This window comes from Podarcis liolepis, assembly GCF_965112155.1.
Source record: "Podarcis liolepis genome assembly, chromosome: 2".
NCBI classification, from domain to species: domain Eukaryota; kingdom Metazoa; phylum Chordata; class Lepidosauria; order Squamata; family Lacertidae; genus Podarcis; species Podarcis liolepis.
The window spans coordinates 120,454,001-120,469,214 of record NC_139555.1 but is presented as its reverse complement, the minus strand read 5'-3'; the positions used below and the strand labels follow the sequence as shown (position 1 = coordinate 120,469,214).

Here is a 15,214-nt window from a genome sequence, read left to right as displayed (position 1 = left end):
CCTGGGAAACTAAGAGCTAGAACAACAAATGCCTGTGGAATTGACCTCTCTCAAAGATCTGGCAGGACTCTCTCTGGCTCCACTATCAGGGCCCCCGACTTCTGTCCTGTGCAGCCTGATATCCTTTTCCTGCATTTCCCACGGGGTGGTGGCACATCTCAAAATAAAGACACCTTTGCCGCCCCCCCACCTGCCTGAGGGCCACCTCCCCTTGCTCCACCCCCTATATGATGTTGGTGATATTTGTGTGTCATCGTAGGTTTTCCTGTGAGTTTCCACTCACCCCATGGGAGGACACAAAAAGTCTCCCATTTGGTCCAGTGCCCAAGAGGGGCCACCCAAACGCCTGTGGGACACCTGCAAGCAGAACCAGAGAGCAAAACCAGCCCCCCCCTTTGCAGTTTCCAGCACCTGAGATTTAGAAGCCTTCTGCCTCTGGACTGTGGAGGCAGAGCAGAGCCATTGTGCTTCACAGCCTAGTGCTCCATGAATTTGTCCCCTTGTCTTGTCCCCAGCTCAATGATAGCCTTAATCTAAGGGTCACTGGCTTGAGCACCACGTTGGGCAAAAGATTCCTGCATTGCAGAGATCTGGACTAGGTGACCCTGGTTGTACCGTACAACTGTGCAATTCCATGATTTTAAGTTGGTTGCCATCTCTGCCTCCAGTGGCAGTGAGTTCCATAGTTCATTTACGCGCTCCACAACGAAATGCTTTTTTCTGTGCTGGATCTCCCAACAATCAGCTTTGTTTGGGGGCCACGACTTCTAGTGCTATGAGAATCTGCAACGTGGAGATAATGTGTCTCTGTCTCCCTGCCTCCATCCATCGTGGGGACCAGAGCAGTGGGTTGGCAGTTTTGTTTGTCCCCTCCTGGGGCAGGAAGCCTCAAAGAGAACTTTCTTGAATTAACAACAACAACTGGCCACCCGCCTATCTCTTGTGACCTAGATAAGGTGTGTGTTCTCCACTGCAAATCAGGATGTAACCAACATTTCTCCCTCTTTTTTTCTGTGGAATGTGGCACTTTTCAAGAATATTAGCTGGACGCATTCCCCAAATGAAATATCTGGTGCCCGATTAATGTCTTCTTCTGAATGACGCTTTCATAAGGTTTCTCCTCCGCGTGGGTCCTTTGGTGTTTGATCAGCGTATCTCACTGAGAAAAGTTTTTCCCGCACTCAGGGCATTTGTGAGGCTTCTCTCCTGTGTGGATGTTCTGATGGTCAATCAACCTACAAGGATGATTTTTCTTTATTAACAGGAGGCAATCCAGAAGCATTCGCCGCTGCAAATGTAAAGACCTGGGGATATTTGGAAAGAAAAGAAAAAAAGATCACGTGGTCACTGAGTTTCTGAGTCATTTCCAGGAAGGGGAAACTCCCAGTAGCTGAAATCTGAGAAAACGAAACTTAACTCGGGTTTTGGTGGGAGGGAGCCATGGCTGCTGCAGGGGGTCACATCCAGAATCTCCGTGATGAAGCCACTTGCTCCATCTGCCTGGATTACTTCAAGGATCCAGTGACCATCCCGGAGTGTGGGCACAACTACTGCCGATCCTGCTTGGTCCTGTTCTGGGGGGAATCAGAGACAGAGGCTTTCTGTCCCCAATGCAGAAAACCAGTTCAGAGAAGGAGCCTCGTCCGCAATCGGCAACTGGCTAACGTGGTAGAAATAGCCAAGAATCTCAGCCTTCAAGAGGGAAAGGAGGAAGGAGGGACAGGAGGAGTCTGTGAGAAGCACCAGGAGCCCCTGAAGCTCTTTTGTAAGGAGGATGAAGCCCCCATTTGCTTGGTGTGTGACAAATCAAAGGGGCACAAAGAGCACGAGGTGATTCCTCTGGAGGAGGCTTTCCAGGAATACAAGGTAGGAGATCTCTGGATCTTGAGGGGGAGAAATTAATAGCTGTGGATTCTTCTTGGGAGGTTTTCTTGGTAATTCTGAAGTCCAAAATAGACATGGCATTGATTGGTCGTTGTTTATCGCCTTGGAAGCAGCCCAGGGGAAGCTTGAGGGCTCCTGGGGTGGCTGAAGGGGGGAGCTGAAGTCTTTCTCTCTGCCAGGGGGACAAGGGGATCTTCCCTTGAAATACAGCAGCTTCAAAGATTAGGGTTGGGACCTTGGCAGGGAGAGAAAGGGTTAACCTCGTCCACATCCCCCTGAAAGGTTGCTTTGTACTATTAAGAACAGTAGAAATGTAAACTGCACATAGACAACTAAGCACATGTCTCCTTTGGTTACCAGGATGCCTCCTCAATGCCCTGCAAAACAGAGCGCAGCAAGGGATCAGCGGGGGGGGGGGGGGGGAGATGGCCAGGAATTGACCAGACGGTGCAGAATCCCCCCCCCCCCAAAAAAAAATCTGTTGGAAGCAGAGAGTGGAGTGGAAGCACCTACTGGTGGGGAACTTATTGGGAGGGCTGTGCAATGAGGTTTCGGGGGGGGGGAGCTGAGGATCTCCTCCCATCCCAAATGGCAAAGGACTCAGTGATTCAGAGTAGCAACTGCAAGGGCAAGGGGTATATATATAATGCCTTTTAATTTTAATCCCTTTTAAAAATATCACTTGTTCCACTACAGTGGTGCAAAAATGCTCCTGTGCTATGCAGTGCTACTAAGGCCACGAAATAGTAATAATAGTGAAATGAAGCTGGTCCCTTTGAACTTGCGGGATGACCAGACAGCAATCTTCTGACCGAAGGAGGTACTTGGGTGGATTCTGGTCGCCGCCAGAACTTCTTTGGCCCAGAAATGGAAGAAGCTGCAGCACTTAAATCTCCTCTGGTTGCACAAGCACACTTGGGGGTCTGGCTACTGCAGAGAAAATAACTGACAAATAGCAGAAAACCAGAATTGCCATCTGACCCAAAAGAGGGGTTTGGAATGGGTGAAGTTTTGAGAAGCTCTGCTCTATCCCTGCATCTCTCGCCTCTTGGGCTGACCTCACTATCTCTTTGACGCTAGACTGGTACATCCCAGGTTGGATCCTGCCTTAGCTTCATCCTCCTCCTCCTCTTCCCACTTCTCCCTGAGACCTCAAGATGAGACGTCAGGCTGGGACCCCCAAGGAAGGGAGAGGAGGCTGAGAGATCACTCCACAAGGGAGGGTGTTTGAGAAAAGGTGAGGGGCTGCCAGCTCTGCAGGCAAGGGGGGACCTAACTGGGATCCTGAGCCCCACAGGGTAGTTGATCCATGGAGCCGTGGACCCAAAAAGGCTGAAAACCTCTGTGCTTTTATTTCCGCCAGGAAACTACTTTGCTATTCTAGCAAGGCCACTGGGCGCAAGAAGCCATTATGATTTTCATCTCTCTGTGTGTCTCAATCAAAGCTGAATTTTTCCTTTTCTCTTTAGGGAGAGATCTGTCGCCACCTGGAGATTCTGAGGAAAGAGAGAGGGGAAATTCTGGCCCATCAAGCAGATCTGGACAAGGAAAGCAAAGACCTCCTGGTAAGTGTCTCTGTTGTTACTAGACAGGGAACAAGCACTTGAGACCTCCAGGTATAGGGCAGTATATAAATTCAATAGAGAAGAAGAAGAAGAAGAAGAAGAAGAAGAAGAAGAAGAAGAAGAAGAAGAGGAGGAGGAGGAGGAGGAGGAGGAGGAGGAGAGTCAGGACTGAGGAGGGATGGAGAAATCTGCCCGTTTCAGCTTCTCCTCATTTCTCCTTTTTCCACATCAGTCTGTTATGAATCAGATGTTAGGGTAGCTACCTCCTGGTATAAATATTTTGATCTGTACTTTACCCTCATAAATACATTTTTTGTGAATATTACCTGGCTGGGTCAAGCTTGAAAATATCAGAATTTTAAAACTCTGTTTTGGTCTCCGTATTTTTTCAGCAAGAGCAAATTAGGCAAGTTCACCTTTGAATGCAGCTAAATGGAGTTTATTTCCCCTTGTCATTTATTATGTGAATAGCAGTCAAGGAGAAGCCTGAGGACTTGTGAGCTGAAAGGGTGGAAGCAATTCAATCCAAATCCTGATTTACTATAAATATTACTAAAAACTGAATTCTAAATGTGCTCTCTTGTTCATTTTTAGGAAACTCAGGCTTTTTAAAACCTTTAAAGAAAACAGGGGAGCTATGGTGATGAACTCTGCACTTTGTCCTCCTCTGTTTCTGTTCCTTCCTACACCCCAGTCTAAACTGAGGGGTGTTTTATGTCCCTAGATGTTCTCTGAACAACTGTGAACTCTGGTTATGCCATGCCCCAAAACATGCAGGGAAAATCCATGGCTAGGAAAAAAGAGCTCCTTCCTTTAGGCTGTATCCGCCTGCAAAATAGAAGTCAACAGAAACAGCAATGGAGAGCGCCTCCCCTCAAAATATAGGTTTACTTCTTTAGCCACTGGAGGTTTCATGACTATAGAAAAATCAGAAGTGTCCTCCCTGTGGAATTCTCATAATTTTCTTTCTGCTGTTTCGAGGCTAAGCACCAAACACACTCAGACCTCCTCTTTTCTTGCAGAAATTAACAGAAACGGAGAGGCTGAAGATTGTGGAGAAGTTCAGAGAACTGCACCAGTTCCTGGAAGAACAAGAAAAGGGTCTGCTGAATCATGTGGAAGAGGTGGAGAAGGAGATTGCAGGGAGAAGGGATGAGCAGCTGGCTGGACTCTCCAGGAAACTCTCCTCTCTTGAGAGGATCATCCAGGAGATGGAGGAAAAGAGTCAGCAGCCAGCAAGTGAACTCCTGCAGGTAAGATGGTGGCAGGAAAAGCCCAAGGCTCCAGGAAAAGGCTGCCTCCAATCCTTTATGTGTCCCTTTCATGTATGCAAGGAGTGCAGGGGGATGGAGCCTCTAGTCAGGTTTGTAATGGACAGGAAGACCCAAGAGACCTGGGTCTCTTCTGTGTTCTTAGAATCATAGAATCATAGAGTTGGAAGAGACCACAAGGGCCATCGAGTCCAATCCCCTGCCAAGCAGGAAACACCATCAGAGCACTCCTGACATATGGTTGTCAAGCCTCTGCTTAAAGACCTCCAAAGGAGGAGACTCCACCACACTCCTTGGCAGCAAATTCCACTGTCCAACAGCTCTTACTGTCAGGAAGTTCTTCCTAATGTTTAGGTGGAATCTTCTTTCTTGAAGTTTGGATCCATTGCTCCGTGTCCGCTTCTCTGGAGCAGCAGAAAACAACCTTTCTCCCTCCTCTATGTGACATCCTTTTATATATTTGAACATGGCTATCATATCACCCCTTAACCTCCTCTTCTCCAGGCTAAACATGCCCAGCTCCCTTAGCTGTTCCTCATAAGGCATCGTTTCCAGGCCTTTGACCATTTTGGTTGCCCTCCTCTGGACACGTTCCAGTTTGTCAGTGTCCTTCTTGAACTGTGGTGCCCAGAACTGGACACAGTATTCCAGGTGAGGTCTGACCAGAGCAGAATACAGTGGCACTGTTACTTCCCTTGATCTAGATGCTATACTCCTATTGATGCAGCCCAGAATTGCATTGGCTTTTTTAGCTGCCACGTCACACTGTTGGCTATTGTCAAGTTTGTGGTCAACCAAGACTCCTAGATCCTTTTCACATGTACTGCTCTCAAGCCAGGTGTCCCCCATCTTGTATTTGTGCCTCTCATTTTTTTTGCCCAAGTGCAATACTTTACATTTCTCCCTGTTAAAGTTCATCTTCTTTGTTTTGGCCCAGTTCTCTAATCTGTCAAGGTCGTTTTGAAGTGTGATCCTGTCCTCTGGGGTGTTAGCCACCCCTCCCAGTTTGGTGTCATGTGCAGATTTGATCAGGATGCCCCTGAGTCCATCATCCAAGTCGTTGATAAAGATGTTGAATAAGACCGGGCCCAAGACAGAACCCTGTGGCACCCCACTAGTCACTCTTCTCCAGGATGAAGAGGAACCACTGATGAGCACCCTTTGGGTTCGGTCAGTCAGCCAGTTACAAATCCACTGAATGGTAGCATAGTCAAGACCACATTTTACCAGCTTCTTTACAAGAATATCATGGGGCACCTTGTCAAATGCCTTGCTGAAATCAAGGTAGGCTACATCCACTGCGTTCCCTTCATCTACCAGGCTTGTAATTCTGTCAAAAAACGAGATCAGGTTAGTCTGACATGACTTATTTTTCAGAAATCCATGCTGACTGTTGGTGATCACAGCATTCCTTTCTAGGTGCTCACAGACTGTTTGCTTAATGATCTGCTCCAGAATCTTCCCTGGTATTGATGTCAGACTGACTGGGCGATAATTATTTGGGTCCTCTCTTTACCCCTTTTTGAAAATAAGGACAACATTTGCTCTCCTCAAGTCTGCCGGGGCTTCGCCTGTTCTCCAGGAATTCTCAAAGATGACTGCCAGTGGTTCTGAAATCACATCTGCCAGTTCTTTTAATACTCTTGGATGCAGTTCATCTGGCCCTGGAGACTTGAATACATCTAGACTAGCCAAGTATTCTTGTACTATCTCCTTAGTTATTCTGGGCTGTGTTTCCTCTGCTGAATCATTTGCTCCAAATTCTTCAGGTCGGGCATTGTTTTCTTTATCGGAGAAGACTGAGGCAAAGAAGGCATTGAGGAGTTCAGCCATTTCTGTGTCCCCTGTTTGCATTTCACCATCTTCTCCTCTGAGTGACCCCACTGTTTCTTTGTTCTTCCTTTTGCTACGAACATACCTATAAAAGCCTTTTTTGTTGCTTTTAACCTCTCTCGCAAGCCTGAGTTCATTCTGTGCTTTAGCTTTTCTGACTTTGTGTCTACACGTGCTGGCTATTTGTTTGAATTCCTCTTTGGTGGTTTCCCCCCTTTTCCATTTTTTGTACACATCCTTTTTTAATCTTAACTCAGTTAAAAGTTCTTTAGATAGCCACCCTGGCTTCTTTAGGCACCTTCCATGTTTCTGTCTCATTGGTATTGCCTGACGTGCTTTTACTATCTCCCTCTTAACAAACTCCCAGCCATCATGAACTCCCTTTCCTTTTAGTATTACTGTCCATGGGATCTCAGCCAGCACTTCCCTAAGTTTTATGAAGTCGGCTTTCTTAAAGTCAAGAAATTGAGTCCTAGTATGCTTGGCTGCTCCTTTCCGCTGTATAGTAAACTTCAGAAGAGCATGATCACTCGCGCCTGATGATCCTTCCACTTCTACCCCACTAACCAGGTCATCAACATTGGTTAGGACCAGATCTAAAATGGCTGTTCCTCTTGTTGCTTCTCCCACTTTCTGGACAATGAAGTTGTCTGCAAGGCCAGTGAGGAATCTGTTTGACCTTATGCTCTTGGCTGAGTTTGACATCCAACAAATATCTGGGTAATTGAAGTCCCCCATTACTACTATCTCCCTTCCTTTTGCATGCTTGGCCATCTGTTCCAGGAAGGCATCATCTATGTCCTCCTTGGGGATCTATAGCTTGGGGATCTATAGTAAACTCCCACAATGAGGTCACTGTTATTCTTCTCTCCCTTAATTTTTACCCAAATGCTCTTACTTTGGTTTTGAGGTTCTAAATCTTGGATCTCTTCACAGGTATACACATCCCTGACATATAACGCCACTCCTCCTCCTTTCTTGTCTGGTCTGTTTCTCTGAAATAGATTGTATCCCTCCATTATTACATTCCAATTGTGGGATTTATCCCACCAGGTTTCAGTGATGCCTATTATGTCATATTTAGTTTGCTGTACCAAGTGCTCAAGCTCATCTTGTTTATTTCCCATGCTTTGCGCATTAGTGTACAGACATTGAATGGAACAGGAGGTGGTTTTCTGCTCTTTGCTGATGATTTGTCACCGAATGCCTTCCTTCTTGGCAATGCTGCCTTCCTGCCCTGAGCTGGTCTTCAACGAGGACAGAGGGACTCATCCAGACTGCTGCTTGTCCCACCCCTTTCTTCCAGGAAAACCCGCTGTTTACGGTTGAATTAGAGCAAACCTCAGCCAGGTTTTTTTCTGCATTGATGTTTCCTTCAATGTTGAACTAAGGAGCAGGTTTTCCCTGAGGGAAAGTGGCAGGGCAAAGGCAAAACCACTAGGACCAGTGTTTTCTGAGCACAGGAAAAGCAGAAGTGTGGAGGAGCCCGAAGAAACACGGAGCTGTTTTATTACCCCTTTGGAGGCATTTTATGCTGCAGGTACTTTTTTATTTCCAGTTGGAAAGTAGAATTTGAAATTTTTGGACTTCTGTGGAAGACAACTTGGGACAGTTCCCTGGTAGGATTAACTTGTAGGCTTCCTTACGTCTGAATTGCACAATGCAAATGGGATTAAAGTTAATTAATTATAATCGAAGACAAGAGATGGGATGGAATCTTCTCCTGAACCCACAAATATTAAATTTCCTTAAAATGCTGGTGGATTATCATAAGGATTTAAAAAATAATAATTGTAAACAGATGTGGAAATTTGGATAACTTGATACTGGAAAAACTATTAATTTCAGATTGGAGAAATAAAAGCTGTGAGAAACCAAAACTGGCTGATTCAGCCATTCCTACCCAAAACCTTGGCATGTGCCAGGCAGACTGACATCCGAGGGCCAGGCTGTTCCTTCACTCCAGGGTCTGAGGGGGTCTTCCTAGTGTGGCCTGTGGTGTGCAGTGAATTCCCTTCTCTTTTCTCCTCTAGGATGTGAGAAGGACCTTGCAGAGGTAAGTGGATCTGGCTCATTTCCATTAGCATCACTCTTTGAAGCTGAGATGCAAGAACCTCAGACATGGCCCCCCAGGGGCTGCAGGGGGGAGACTGGAGGACTCACTCCATGAGGCATCTCACAGGTAAAAGCAGGGCCTCCTCTTCTGAACTTGTAGCCCCCCAATTCTCCCTCCAAGGATCAAGGTCAGCTGCCTCCTCCCTCCCTCCCCACATCACTTCACACAGGGACGGGGCTCTTTTCTTTCTCTTCCACCTTCTGTTCATTGACTTTGGTAATTTCAAACATGTAGAAGAGAAAGTGCCAAAGATCCTTGGGAACAGCTTAGGAAATACCAGTACCTTTCCATGTCCCACTGGAAGCCCCCCAACTCTGGTAACTCAGCCCCTTTGAGGCACTGAGGGAGGGAAGGTCTGTTGGTCTAGAATGGGTTGCTTCTTTTTCTTGGGAGCGTTTCCAATGTGATAGGGTGAAGGTGGTCTTGAGTGGGGGGTGAAAGTCAGGTTGTTTGATGCCTCTGGAGGGAGAGTCCCATGGGGCATGGGGTTGCGCACTTCCTGTGTGAGAAGGGGGTGCAGGGAGGGTGGAGGTTGCTCTCCTTGACCGCTTGGCAGCTTTGGACATCACTAACTAGCCAGTGTAGTGTAGTGGTTAAGAGCGGTGGACTCGTAATCTGGGGAACCGGGTTCGCATCTCCGCTCCACATGCAGCTGCTGGGTGGCCTTGGGCCAGTCACACTTCTTTGAAGTCTCTTAGCCTCACTCTCCTCACAGAGTGTTTGTTGTGGGGGAGGAAGGGAAAGGAGATTGTTAGCCGCTTTGAGACTCCTTAGGGTCATGATAAAGCAGGATATCAAATCCAAATTCTTCTCTTCTTCTTCTTCTTCTTCTTCTTCTTCTTCTTCTTCTTCTTCTTCTTCTTCTTCTTAACATCCTCTGGAGAGGCTCAGGGAGGGAGGGATTGCAGGCACTCCATTTCAGGGGGTTGGCCCTTACGTCCTGGGACCTTCCCTGAAAGTTGTTATGGGGCAGCAGAGTTTGAAGCCATGGGAGCCCTCCGGTGATGTCGCACAGGGTTGCCTCTTGGCCCTTGTGCTGTTTAGCATCCTTACGAAGCCGTTGGCCAGGGCTTGGAGGTGGGTGTCAACAGATCATGTTGAATTACCTGTTGGGAAATAAACTTCAACTTTGTTCATGTTATTGAGATCTCCTGCAATAATTAGGGAGACGGTGCCACAATGGGGCCATTCATTGTTTTTCTTTTCACCAGGTATGAGGAAAGAGAGAGTCCAGAGAACCCACTGCCTTTCCCTCCAGAAGTGAGGAACAGGATCTTGGAATCCTGTGATCTAAATCACCTTGTGGAGGATACAATGAAACAATGGAAAGGTAATTAAAATTGGCTGCCAGGATTTCACACTGGGATTTCTATTATTTCTTCAGAACTGAGCATGCCAGGCTCTTACTGCATGGAATTGAGTAACTCCAGGATACCTTCCTTCTTGGGGCTCCAGCCTTCATTTCCTGTCCCCCAGAATGGCCCATGTATATTGTGACGCTGGATCCTGTAAAGGAATCCTGAACCAGAGTTTTATCTGTTTTCAGTTATACAGAACCTCCTTTTCCTTTTGGTTACCAGTCTACACAATCTGGGGTGGTCCTTTGGGAGGTTCTCCTGCTCTGAATGGAGTCAATTCAAGGATGCCACATTATGAAGTGTTACTTTTGTATGGAGATTTATCTCAGGTGGAAGAGCGTTGCCCTTACACTTTATATCTTTTTGCTTCCTCAGACGCTGTGTTATACAGAAAACAGCTTCAGAAAGGTATATTTCCAGGGGAGGAACAATTTGACAGGAGGGATGGGGACTGATATTTCATGGGTGTTGAACCTTCCCTTCTGCAGACTTTGGGACCCCCATGAATGGCGTCACTCTGGGAAACAGTCCTCTAGGGTCTAACCAGGTCATCAACATTGGTTAGGACTAGATCTAAAATGGCTGTTCCTCTTGTTGCTTCTCCCACTTTCTGGACAATGAAGTTGTCTGCAAGGCCAGTGAGGAATCTGTTTGACCTTAGGCTCTTGGCTGAGTTTGACATCCAACAAATATCTGGGTAATTGAAGTCCCCCATTACTACTATCTCCCTTCCTTTTGCATGCTTGGCCATCTGTTCCAGGAAGGCATCATCTATGTCCTCCGTTTGGCTTGGGGATCTATAGTAAACTCCCACAATGAGGTCTCTGTTATTCTTCTCTCCCTTAATTTTGACCCAAATGCTCTCACTTTGGCTCTGAGGTTCTAGATCTTGGATCTCTTCACAGGTATACACATCCCTGACATATAACGCCACTCCTCCTCCTTTCTTGTCTGGTCTGTTTCTCTGAAATAGATTGTATCCCTCCATTATTACATTCCAATCGTGGTTGTATTCTGCCATTTTATAGCATGGTTTACCATTTCTGATTTCCCCATTGAATCATGGAATAGTAGAGTTTGAAAGGATCCCAAGGGTCATCTAGTCCATGGGTAGGCAAACTAAGGCCTGGGGACTGGATCCAGCCCAATCTTCTTCTGAATCCCACCTGCGGACTGTCCGGGAATCAGCTTGTTTTTACATGAGTAGAATGTGTCCTTTTATTTAAAATGCATCTCTGGCTTATTTGTGGGGCATAGGATTTTGTTCATTTTTTTCCAAAATACAGTGATACCTTGGGTTACAAACGCTTCAGGTTACAGACTCCGCTAACCCAGAAATATTACCTCGGGTTAAGAACTTTGCTTCAGGATGAGAACAGAAATTGTGCTTCGGTGGCGCGGCGGCAGCAGGAGGCCCCATGAGCTAAAGTGGTGCTTCAGGTTAAGAACAGTTTCAGGTTAAGAACGGACCTCCAGAACGAATTAAGTACTTAACCCGATGTACCACTGTATAGTCCGGCCCCCCACAAGGTCTGAGGGACAGTGGACCGGCCCCCTGCTGAAAAAGTTTGCTGACCCCTGATCTAGTCCAACCCCCTGCAATGCTGGAATCACAGCTAAACACGTTAGTTGTTTTAATTCCTTAGGCCTACAGTTGTTGTCTTTCAATTACTTGTTTTATGATGTCATCTTTTGCTTAAAATAAGGAAACAACAGATGCTTTACCCCCCCCCCAATTTTTTTTTTGAGCTATTAACCCTCTTTTTGCTTCCTCAGATGTCCAGTCTTTCAGAAATCTCCACAGAGGTAAATTTCACATGGAGACCCCAATTGACAGGAGGGGTGGGGACTAGTGTTTCATGGGGGGTCAAGAGTCTCTTCTGTACAGTTGAGAACCATCCACCGCTTGACTCTAGCCCTGCTGTTTGTGCCACAAAGGCAGAGAGGGTGGACTTGAAGGGGGAGAGAGAAACTTCCCAGAAGGATCAGGCGGAGGAGGGAAGAGCTTTCCTCCTGGCTAGAGAGAGTCGGGTTGCTTTTCCATCATGTGACCTTTTTCAGGCCTGGTTGCCATGTGTCCTCTTTTTCCCAGCCATGTCTTCTATTTTCATGATCAAAATTTCTTAAAATTTGTATCGGGGCAGATTTCTAAAATTTGGCAAAATGTCCCCAAGTTTTTTTTTAATATCCATGAAATTTTTAATATTGCATTAGAGCAGGCATAGGCAACCTCGGCCCTCCAGATGTTTCATGATCAAAATTTCTTAAAATTTGTATCGGGGCAGATTTTTAAAATTTGGCAAAATGTCCCCAAGGTTTTTTGTTTGGTTTTTTGGTTTACAAGAACTCATGAAAATTTTAATATTGCATTAGAACAGGCATAGGCAACCTCAACCCTCCAGATGTTTCAGCACTACAATTCCCATAATCCCAGACCACCGGTCCTGTTAGCTAGGGAGGGCAAGAGTTAAGACCCCCCTGCCCTTAAGGAGAGTCCACATGCAGATGTTCAACAGGTTAATGAATTGTTCCGTGCGCACTTACGTTCAGAAAGATGTGAACATGTGCCCAAATATTTCATGTGGCAAGTGAGGGAGCTGTATGTATTATTATTTCTTTGTTCTTGGAAGTTAAGAGCATTGCTACTAGCAATATATCACAGCTTCTATAACCTACATATAGTAGGGGTATTTCAAATGAGAGTCATCAAAGCGATCCATGGTTAAAAGTCAAAGTTGGCCAATGTGTCTTCTTTATTGCTCTTGCCAATCATGACTGTCTCAACCCCAAACTGGTAACCTTTTGAGTTATTCCCCGCTTCCCCCAGGGAACTAGTCTTATGGTATTTATTAAATCCCAAAGAGAAGCATGGAATAAGCAGTCCTTTGTAAAATTGCCCTTCCACCTGCCTCCTCTTCCCTGGCGGCAAGGCTTAAACTTCCAAGATGCTTGGGAGGAAGGAGAGACCAAGTGGGTGAGAGAGATGGAGAGCAGGAATAAACAGGCTCCCCACTTAACACGATTTTCACTTTTGTGCATGAGGGCCCAGAACATAACTCCCGCAAAAGTGAGGGGAAGCCTATATGTGGTTTTGTGTTGTATTTTTATGCTGTGGACCACCCTCAGACCTATATATGAAGGGCAGTATGCAAATGTTGATATTATTATTATTATTATTATTATTATTATTATTATTATTATTATTATTAGAACAGGGGGTCCTCCTCCCCCAGCCCAACCCAGAGGTCCCCAAAGGCCAATTCCCACAGAGATTGTCAGAGGAAAGCAGCTTCTCTCCTCTCCTGCCTCCTCCAATTCTCCTCTCTTTCCCCTTAGATAACACAGAAGAGCTGAGTAAAAGGTTTCCTGGGTGGTTTTTCCCCTTAGAAAATGTCTTGGTTGAGAGGAGGGCAGGCACAATGCACATTGAATATAAGAAAGTGAAGGAAACTGAGTTAAAAATCAACCAGAAGATATTTATTCTGATGAAAGTCTGCAAGGAGGCGTCTCAGTGTCCCATGTGATGCAGAAGAAATCCCCTTGATCTGAAAGGGAATCTGGGTTTTTGGGGTGTTTCTTGGATAAGGATGTTCACCTCTCTCTCTCTGCTGACTCTGCCTGATCTTCTCTCTCCCTCATCTTCTTCCCAACAGCAAATGTCACTCTGGATCCAGACACAGCCCATCCCGAACTCATCCTGTCCAAGGATCGGAAAAGCGTGAGATGGGGAGACAAACGTCAAGCCCTGCCTGATAATCCTGAGAGATTCAGATGCTACTCTTGTGTGTTGGGACGTGAGGGATTCACAGCAGGCAGACATTTCTGGGAAGTCACAGCGGGAAGTGGGAGATGGTGGTCTGTGGGGGTCGCCAGGAAGTCTGTGGAGAGAAAGGTCCGCTTCTCCTTCAGTCCTGAGTGGGGGATCTGGGCTGTGGGGAAGTGGGGAGGGGGGTACTTGGCCTGCACCTCCCCTGATTCCTCTCCTCTGTCCCTGAGGAAGAAGCCCAGGAGGATCCGGGTGACTCTGGACTATGAAGGGGGACGTGTGTCTTTTTCTGACGCTGACTCAGGAGCCGAACTCTACACGTTCCCAGGAGCCTCGTTCTCTGGAGAGACCCTCCTCCCATTCTTTCATCTGAATTACTGTGAAACCCACCTCAGTATCTCCTGAGGAGACTAAATCTGCCTCTCAGGCCCAGCAGGAGTTTCCCTCCAGACCAGAGTGACTCATATAAAAAACATTTACCCACCAGGAGAACATTGGGCAGTTTTTCAAGGGCCCTTTGAGAAGATTCATTTTCCTTCCTTTCCCCAGAATTCCCTCTGCAGCTTACTTCTTCTTAAAGAGACAGTCACACTTTTAACAGTCCCAATAAATCATCTTTTCCTCACCTTCAGTCTTGTTTTCCTTTTGAGATGTCTGATTTGGCAGAACACGAGACTCTTAATCCCAGGGTTGTGGGTTGGAGCCCCACGTTTGGCAAAGGTTTCCTGCGCTGCAGGGGGTGGGACTAGATGACCCTCAGGGACACTTGCAACCCTGCGATTCTACGAAACCTCTCCCCACAAGCCCTTATGCAGCTGTGAAAATGCATGCACCATTGGATTAATAGAGGACTAAAAAATGAACCCCTTGCCCCACATCAGGCAGGAAAGTTCCTTACTCTGGAGACCACAGATAGGAAGAAAATAAAAAAGAAATTGAACAGGGCGTCAGCTTCAAATGCCCTCTGCAAATACAGCCTCCCCATCTCCACACGTTGTCAGAAATAAAGCTCATTGCATTGAGTGGGGCTTCTGCCCAGTTATACGTGTTTAGGGTTGATGCATTAACATTCCATATTTACAGGCTGGATTCTGTCTATCAGGGGCATCGAATGGGGTGCCCTCTGGATAATGCTGGACTCAACTCCCCTCTGACCCATCCAGCATGACCAGGGGTCAGAGAGCATGGGAGCTGCAGTCCGGCAGCTTCCAGAAGGGGCCCCATGGGCTGTGCTGCCCTATACATTTCGCAGGACACCTTCCCTGTGTTCCTCAGCCCCACCCCAAATGCACAATGCTCCCCCAAGGAGGGTCTTTTCAGCACCAGCTGCATCTGATTTCTCTCCCGGGATACTAAGAGCTAGAAAAACAAATGCCTGTGGAATTGACCTCTCTCAAAGATCAGGCCGGACTCTCCCTGGC

The 15,214-nt window shown here is 46.7% G+C and overlaps 1 protein-coding gene across 2 annotated transcripts; it reads left to right on the top strand.

Annotated features, from left to right (window-relative positions):
- The first annotated feature begins 1,332 nt into the window (after positions 1–1,332).
- Positions 1,333–14,418, top strand: LOC310701601 (zinc finger protein RFP-like). Of its 2 annotated transcripts, XM_083492745.1 has the most exons (8): positions 1,333–1,866; positions 3,354–3,449; positions 4,472–4,702; positions 8,587–8,609; positions 9,881–9,999; positions 10,403–10,435; positions 11,804–11,833; positions 13,681–14,418. In XM_083492745.1, exons 1-8 carry the CDS (start codon positions 1,441–1,443, stop codon positions 14,196–14,198), a joined length of 1,476 nt encoding a protein of 491 aa, XP_083348871.1. In that variant the 5' UTR covers positions 1,333–1,440; the 3' UTR covers positions 14,199–14,418. The 2 variants fall into 2 exon arrangements, with proteins under 2 accessions (XP_083348871.1, XP_083348872.1); XM_083492746.1 differs by lacking the exon at positions 11,804–11,833 and having other exon boundaries at positions 1,334–1,866.
- Positions 14,419–15,214: the final 796 nt, after the last annotated feature.

Coding starts and splice junctions, on each gene's coding strand:
- LOC310701601 (XM_083492745.1), top strand. CDS start 1,441: ATGGCTGCTGCAGGGGGTCACATCCAGAATCTCCGTGATGAAGCCACT. Junction 8,610..9,880: donor GTGAGAAGGACCTTGCAGAG/GTAAGTGGATCT, acceptor TCTTTTCACCAG/GTATGAGGAAAGAGAGAGTC. Junction 11,834..13,680: donor TTTCAGAAATCTCCACAGAG/GTAAATTTCACA, acceptor TCTTCCCAACAG/CAAATGTCACTCTGGATCCA.